The sequence below is a fragment of the Oncorhynchus clarkii genome, chromosome 22 (genome assembly GCF_045791955.1).
Source record: "Oncorhynchus clarkii lewisi isolate Uvic-CL-2024 chromosome 22, UVic_Ocla_1.0, whole genome shotgun sequence".
NCBI lineage: Eukaryota > Metazoa > Chordata > Actinopteri > Salmoniformes > Salmonidae > Oncorhynchus > Oncorhynchus clarkii.
Genome location: NC_092168.1, coordinates 24,094,230 through 24,102,332, shown reverse-complemented (window position 1 = coordinate 24,102,332; position 8,103 = coordinate 24,094,230). Strand labels below are relative to the sequence as shown.

The 8,103-nt window shown below is 41.9% G+C and overlaps 1 protein-coding gene across 1 annotated transcript; it reads left to right on the top strand.

Annotated features, from left to right (window-relative positions):
* The first annotated feature begins 3,512 nt into the window (after nt 1-3,512).
* LOC139380687 (mid1-interacting protein 1-B-like) lies at nt 3,513-5,147 on the top strand. The gene has a single exon (XM_071123619.1). The coding sequence runs from the start codon at nt 3,815-3,817 to the stop codon at nt 4,289-4,291; it is 477 nt and encodes a 158-aa protein (XP_070979720.1). The 5' UTR covers nt 3,513-3,814; the 3' UTR covers nt 4,292-5,147.
* The last annotated feature ends 2,956 nt before the right edge of the window (nt 5,148-8,103 follow it).

Sequence of the window (8,103 nt, the reverse complement as noted above, 5' to 3'; positions counted from 1 at the left end):
AAAAAACCTTGCCGAAGACCAAAAAGAACAAAAACGTCACAAAATGTTGCCATAATATATGCACAGACTGTTACGAACTGTTTCAGATGACGCCTTCTAAGAGGAGCAGAGGCAAAATTGAGAAGTATAATTATCGGAATGGAAGAAAGGGAGGGAGGGTGAGACCGAGAGAGATCGACTGACTAAGCAGGTTTTGTCATGTACTGTATGTTGACATTCCTCCCATTCTTGCTGAACAGTTCAGTGTTTAGAACACTGATTCAATCTGTATAGTTTCTCTCCAGACATTCCAGAACACTCTCTCTACACCCATTATCTCCTACCTGCATCTTTATGTGTGTGTGTGTGCATGTGCATTTGTGTAATTGTGACTGTATGTGTGTGACACACGAGTGCAAACTCATATTTCTATTTCTACTTTTATCAGGCCCAATCATTACTGCTAAATGTTACTACCTGGAATTAATAATTGCTTGATGTGACTGCTTGGGCAGTACTGACAGATTGTTATTCTTGATTGATTTCTTCTCCTAATTTATCTAAGTGTGAGGTGCAAAGTCCTCATACATACAGTGCCTTGCGAAAGTATTCGGCCCCCTTGAACTTTGCGACCTTTTGCCACATTTCAAGCTTCAAACATAAAGATATAAAACTGTATTTTTTTGTGAAGAATCAACAACAAGTGGGACACAATCATGAAGTGGAACGACATTTATTGGATATTTCAAACTTTTTTAACAAATCAAAAACTGAAAAATTGGGCGTGCAAAATTATTCAGCCCCTTTACTTTCAGTGCAGAAAACTCTCTCCAGAAGTTCAGTGAGGATCTCTGAATGATCCAATGTTGACCTAAATGACTAATGATGATAAATACAATCCACCTGTGTGTAATCAAGTCTCCGTATAAATGCACCTGCACTGTGATAGTCTCAGAGGTCCGTTAAAAGCGCAGAGAGCGTCATGAAGAACAAGGAACACACCAGGCAGGTCCGAGATACTGTTGTGAAGAAGTTTAAAGCCGGATTTGGATACAAAAAAGATTTCCCAAGCTTTAAACATCCCAAGGAGCACTGTGCAAGCGATAATATTGAAATGGAAGGAGTATCAGACCACTGCAAATCTACCAAGACCTGGCCGTCCCTCTAAACTTTCAGCTCATACAAGGAGAAGACTGATCAGAGATGCAGCCAAGAGGCCCATGATCACTCTGGATGAACTGCAGAGATCTACAGCTGAGGTGGGAGACTCTGTCCATAGGACAACAATCAGTCGTATATTGCACAAATCTGGCCTTTATGGAAGAGTGGCAAGAAGAAAGCCATTTCTTAAAGATATCTATAAAAAGTGTTGTTTAAAGTTTGCCACAAGCCACCTGGGAGACACACCAAACATGTGGAAGAAGGTGCTCTGGTAAGATGAAACCAAAATTGAACTTTTTGGCAACAATGCAAGACGTTATGTTTGGCGTAAAAGCAACACAGCTGAACACACCATCCCCACTGTCAAACATGGTGGTGTCAGCATCATGGTTTGGGCCTGCTTTTCTTCAGCAGGGACAGGGAAGATGGTTCAAATTGATGGGAAGATGGATGGAGCCAAATACAGGACCATTCTGGAAGACAACCTGATGGAGTCTGCAAAAGACCTGAGACTGGGACGGAGATTTGTCTTCCAACAAGACAATGATCCAAAACATAAAGCAAAATCTACAATGGAATGGTTCAAAAATAAACATATCCAGGTGTTAGAATGGCCAAGTCAAAGTCCAGACCTGAATCCAATCGAGAATCTGTGTAAAGAACTGAAAACTGCTGTTCACAAATGCTCTCCATCCAACCTCACTGAGCTCGAGCTGTTTTGCAAGGAGGAATGGGAAAAAATTTCAGTCTCTCGATGTGCAAAACTGATAGAGACATACCCCAAGCGACTTACAGCTGTAATCACAGCAAAAGGTGGCGCTACAAAGTATTAACTTAAGGGGGCTGAATAATTTTTCACGCCCAATTTTTCAGTTTTTGATTTGTTAAAAAAGTTTGAAATATCCAATAAATGTCGTTCCACTTCATGATTGTGTCCCACTTGTTGTTGATTCTTCACAAAAAAATACAGTTTTATATCTTTATGTTTGAAGCCTGAAATTTGGCAAAAGGTCGCAAAGTTCAAGGGGGCCGGATACTTTCGCAAGGCACTGTATAGCTATTTCGAGGATTGCCATAGGCCAAAGAAATCTATTTGGTGAGTGCTGTCCTACATCATGTAGATGGACCAGGCTGTAGTCACAATGATTCAGCACCCTGGTTGCAAGAGATAATAATTTTGTGGTGACTGAAAGCATGTTGTTTGCTATTTCTATCATGTGTTGATTGTGCTGGTGGTTACCTGTAAGTGTTAACTTGTGATTAGATTTCAGACTGGCTGGGCTGAATCATTTCCGCCCACTTGTTTTGCTTTACCATGTCAGTGAGTTCTCCCTATGTGGGGCAACCGGTCTCTGTTGATTTCCCCTGGTGATGGTAAACTATTGACCTTCAGGGGGGTGGTTGTAGTTTCAGCTGTTCTCGTCAAGTCTTTCATGGTAAGGGCAATAGGGGTATTAGTTTGTCTCTAACTGTAATAATTACTGTCAAAGGCAAAGCAGCTGATAGATACTGTATATGAATGGGATGATAACATTGCCCTGAATATAATATAATAGAATAACTTTATTTTTTCTATGGCACTGCTTCTCAGTAGGCTCATTGTAAATAAGATTTTTTTCTTAACCGACTTGCCTAGTTATGGATGAAGATGGATGAATAACTTTACTCTGACAACCTATTAGTGTTGACCTATGTCCTAACATTACAGACCTTGCGGACTCGTCTCCAACAAGAAAAAGGTCGAATGTATAGGGTTAATCCTCTGCTTTCCCCATTGGCAGGGATCCAGTGCTTCGCTTCCCTCCTTCACCCACCGATTGGTCAATAGAGAGCTAGTCCCGGCTCCGAGACAGACAGCCGAACATATTATTGGTTTCAATTGGAGGCACGGTTGTGGGCTGATGGCTTTCTCATGAATATTCATAACCTGGCGTTCTGCTAGGTCAGACCTCGCCCTGAATGGTTTATCCGGTGAGGTTGCTGGGTTTGATGTAGCGTCAGTCATGTTTGCATTGGAATACATGAGAGCAAAATATAGGCCAATGTGAATGAAGTTTGAAATCGATTGCAATGTAAACTATAATTATTTTTTTGTGTGCTTGGTGTGTGAATGTTTTGAGAAAGCTCACTTATAAACCATTGTGCTGTGTTTGAGTGGCTGATGCGCAACACAGGCTGACAATTGCGCGGACATAGAGCCTCTTATCATTTGGTTTGCAGAAGATGCATTCATTGCTTTCTTACTGGGCACTGGGCAAGGGCCGGATAGTAGGCATATCGCTACTGGGAGGCCAATCCCCTTCATGCAAACTATGCCAACATGTTTTTTCTGTCTGTGTACTAGCTCATTGGAGTCCGATTACTGTAGAGGTAGAATAATCCTGACAAACAGGTTCTGGGCACGCCCTTGGACACGAATCCACCTGCTCTATAAAGATCCGACCGGGGACCAGTAAGAGTCAGAACAGAAACGAAAAGAAGAAGGAATAGGCAAAAGAAGAAACGAGAACAACTGCCAAACTCTCTTCATAGCTCTGTTTAATAATTAAATACAAAAGGACAAGCCGCTTTCCAAAGCCGATTAGAAAGTAGAAGAAACGAACTATCCAGCTCTGGTTGACAGTTATACATTTAATTTATAAAATAAGTTCAAGAATCAACAACAGTCGCCAAGATGATGCAGATCTCAGAATCCCACCTGCAGAAGAACTCCCTGTTCAACTCCATGAACCGCTTCATCGGTGCCGTCAACAACATGGACCAGACGGTAATGGTGCCCAGCCTGCTGCGGGACGTCCCCCTTGAAGAGGAGAGGGAGATGGCCGCCCTGAAAAGCTCGGGAAACAGCGACATCGAGGACGGGGACATGTACAGCTACTACCAGCTGCTCAAGTCTATCCGTTGCGACATCGAGTGGGGAGTGATGCGGGCCGAGGAAGCCAAGAAGCGAAAGGAGAGCCGTGCTTCCATCTCGCGGATGGATTCAGCGGAGGAAGATTCTGAGGTGTCGTCCGAGGAAGACGAGGATAACCTGCAGAAGCAGTTCCAGTTCCACATGACGGGGCTCCACGGGGTGCTATCCAAGCTGACGCAACAGGCCAACACCCTGACCAACCGCTACAAGCAGGAGATCGGCATTGGATGCTACTAAAATGCAGCGCAACGATGATCCCGGATGATCGATTCTCATTCCCTGGTGATCGATTGTGTATTATTTAGCGGAAATGAGGTGACTGAACTGAATAGTCTATAACTGATGAAATTCCTTTGAATGGATGGAGATAGAAAGAAAATAAGAGAGACAGAAATAAACATTTCTGCTCTCTATATGTGGTATTATTTGACCTTTGTGGTATATTGTGTCGATCCATAGTAATGTTGTGGTTGACCTGCTATGTGGTATATCCGGGTTCCACAACACCTGTTTGCACTCTGATTTTTTTACCACCATGTCTATGTTTTATGCACGGTGTTCAATGGCGCCCCATGCCTTCAGCTCAAGTGACACAGATAATACATATGTATACATTTATTTAATATTGATGTATTTAACTTGTTACCTCGCACTGTATATTTCAAGATTGAAGAAGTGCATGACCTCAGAGACATTTGGCTATATTTTTTAACTTCCCAGTAAGGGGAAATGCTCATAGGATTTAGCATGTCTAATATTGCCAGTGTGTCAAATAGTCTGTACAGGTCTTGTATATTTTTCCTTATTGTTATGTTTCTTTATTATGTGCTTAGCTAAATGGAGGAGGCTTGAGAGATTCTTGCCTATGATCCCATTGCTGCCCTATATGACCAATGAACTGAAATCAACCGATGGTTCTACTGCATAGAGAATAATGAAGGATTCCAAGAGGTCATGTTAATATGTTGCTGTTGCCATGGTATTTATGGAGAGGTGAAACTCCATAAGCCATTGTTTTTGTATGTACTATATTATGTTTTTGTATTGAAGATTCTGTATTTGTACTGAGAATTAAACTTTTTTATAAAGGAAATTAATTTGTTATGCAAGTTCTTTGCCTATAGCAACACTTCACCTAGAGTGTTGTGGATCAGGATTAGAATTGCAACAGCTATCATCCTCCAACTGACCCCAATACATTTCAACCCGTGTGGATATCATTTGTTTGGATATGCTATTCAATTTTCCATAAGAAGATCTGTCACAACCTGCAGCTGGTAAATGTCCTGGATTAACTGGGAACAGTAATGACAGGGAAACACTTCAGGCTCACAAACACAAGACTTTCTAATACGTTTTTCTAATATAAAACCATTATAAAAGAAACGGTCCAGTGTTTGTCTCTACAGTCCATTCGGAAAGTATTCAGACCCCTTGACCCTTTTCCACCTTTTGTAATGTTACAGCCTTATTCTAAAATGGATTCAATCGTTTTTTCCCCTCATCAATCTACACACAATACCCCATAATGACAAAGAAAAAAACAACTGAAATATCACATTTACATTTGTATTCAGACCCTTTACTCAGTACTTTGTTGAAGCACCTTTGGCAGCGATTAGAGCCTCAAGTCTTCTTGGGTATGACGCTACAAGCTTGGCACAAATGTATTTGGGGAGTTTCTCCCATTCTTTTCTGCAGATCCTCTTAAGCTCTGTCAGGTTGGAGGGGAAGCGTCGCTGCACAGCTATTTTCAGGTCTCTCTAGAGATGTTTGACTGGGTTCAAGTCCGGGCTCCTTCCCTCAATCCTTAATCCTGACTAGTCTCCCAATCCCTGCCGCTGAAAAACATCTCCACAGCATGATGCTCACACCACCATGCTTCACCGCAGGGATGGTGCCAGGTTTCCTCCAGACATGACGCTTGGCCAAAGAGTTAAATATTGGTTTCATCAGACCAGAGAATAATGTTTCTCATGATCTGAGAGTCTTTAGGTGCTGGCTGTCATGTGCCTATTACTGAGGAGTGGCTTCCATCTGGACACTCTACAGAAAAGACCTGATTGGTGGAGTGCTGCAGAGATGGTTGTCCTTTTGGAAGGTTCTCCCATCTCCACAGAGGAACTCTAGAGTTCTGTCAGAGTGACCATCGGGTTCTTGGTCACCTCCCTGACCAAGGCCCTTCTCCCCCGATTGCTCAATTTGGCCGGGCGGCCAGCTCTAGGAAGAGTCTTGGTGGTTCCAAACTTCTTCCATTTAAGAATGATGGAGGCCACTGTGTTCTTGGGGACCTTCAATACATGTTTTGGTACCCTTCCCCAGATCTGTGCCTCGACACAATCCTGTCTCTGAGCTCTACAGACAATTCCTTCGATCTCATGGCTTGGTTTTTGTTTTGACATGCACTGTCAACTGTGGGACGTTATATAGACAGGTGTGTGCATTTCTAAATAATGTCCAAACAATTGAATTTACCCAAAATTTCTACAAACCTGTTTTCGCTTACACATTATGCGGTATTGTGTGTAGATTGATGAGGAATAAATGTAATTTAATCAATTTTAGAATAAGGCTGTAATGTAGCAAAATGTGGAAAAAGTCAAGGGGTCTGAATACTTTCCGAGCGTACTGATCAATTTGATCATTACGTTTATTGTCCCGCACCTAACATGCTTTTATTGCAAATTGCAAATACACTTCACGTTATAACGCAGCATTACAGTCATAGGATATTCAATATTATGTGCTACAAATGTGTTAGGGAGCAGGCGTCACTGAGTGAGAGGCAAGGAGGAATGTAGGTGTGTGTGCGTGGTGTCTGTGTAGTGTGTTTGTTTCTTCTGTGTTGTCCCATTGTAACCTCATCTCTAGGAAACTGAGACAGAGGCATGTCAGTGTTGCCTCATCGTTCCCAGGGTGTGACAGTCTCTGAAGCTCTGAAGCCACCATTGGTGATGGGTGCAGCTGGGGCTTAGTGGCAACAATGAGCCTCTCTACACACATTTCACACATTTCCCACATTTCCCACACACACACACACACACACACACACACACACACACAAAGACATACACACACACATACAAAAAAAAACACATACAAAGGGACACCTATTACAGACAAACACAGACCTTATTACACAAAAAACAAAACTAAATCAATCATAAACTGACAATATTACCTTGTACTTACATACAGTACATACAGTACATACTCACATACAAAAAAACACAAAAACACACAGGACTGCTGCATATCGAATGACTGAATCTTCATTACAGGTTTCAGAAAATGTCTTTGGCATGAGGTCAGCACCAACTCTGTTTCCGAGTCCCACCCCTACAGCAGATTCCATTGTGGTGAAGCACAATAGCAATGAACAGAACAGAACCAGTTTAAGTCTAGATACCGAGAGCAACACCTCTTACCCATTGGCAAATACCTGAAGACATGCTGTGCCTTTACAGCAGTCACACCCCCCACAGTATTCGTCCTCCTACTATCTATCTAATTAGTGTTGCAACATGTGGGTTTTGCTTTCCTCTGGATTCCTCATCATTTGGTCACTTCTCTGTCACCTATCCCTTTTCAGGCCAAAGGTATAGCTAAATGGCTCTGTTTGTGTTTGATAATAAAATGTATGTATTTCGTTTTGAAAACATCTTCAGTGATAATGATAACAACTTGTTATTATTGGCTAGCAGCTATCTCACCTCTTCTGTCAAATGTAGCAGTTGCTATAGCACTGGCAGGTCCTAAAAATGCATGGCCTACACTTTGAAGGGTGTTTTGCATTTCAAGGGACAAGGAAGGAATTCATTTGAAGGAAATCATTGCAAGGTTAATTACATGGTAATAACCAGTTAGGTGAATGTGAGGTTAGCCTGAAGTAGAATAGCATGGTACATTTAAGTAAAGTATATGGTTTTACTGTATTTTAAAATTAGAAAGTGTGGAGGAAGTTTGCATTCAAAAAACAGATAAGTTGGTTCAAGATTTACAACCTCAATATGTACAACATTGCCATATGCCTGGCTGGCCACCAGCCT

Bases quoted from the DNA above. Each gene is read 5' to 3' on its own strand.
- LOC139380687 (XM_071123619.1), top strand. From the start codon at position 3,815: ATGATGCAGATCTCAGAATCCCACCTGCAGAAGAACTCCCTGTTCAAC.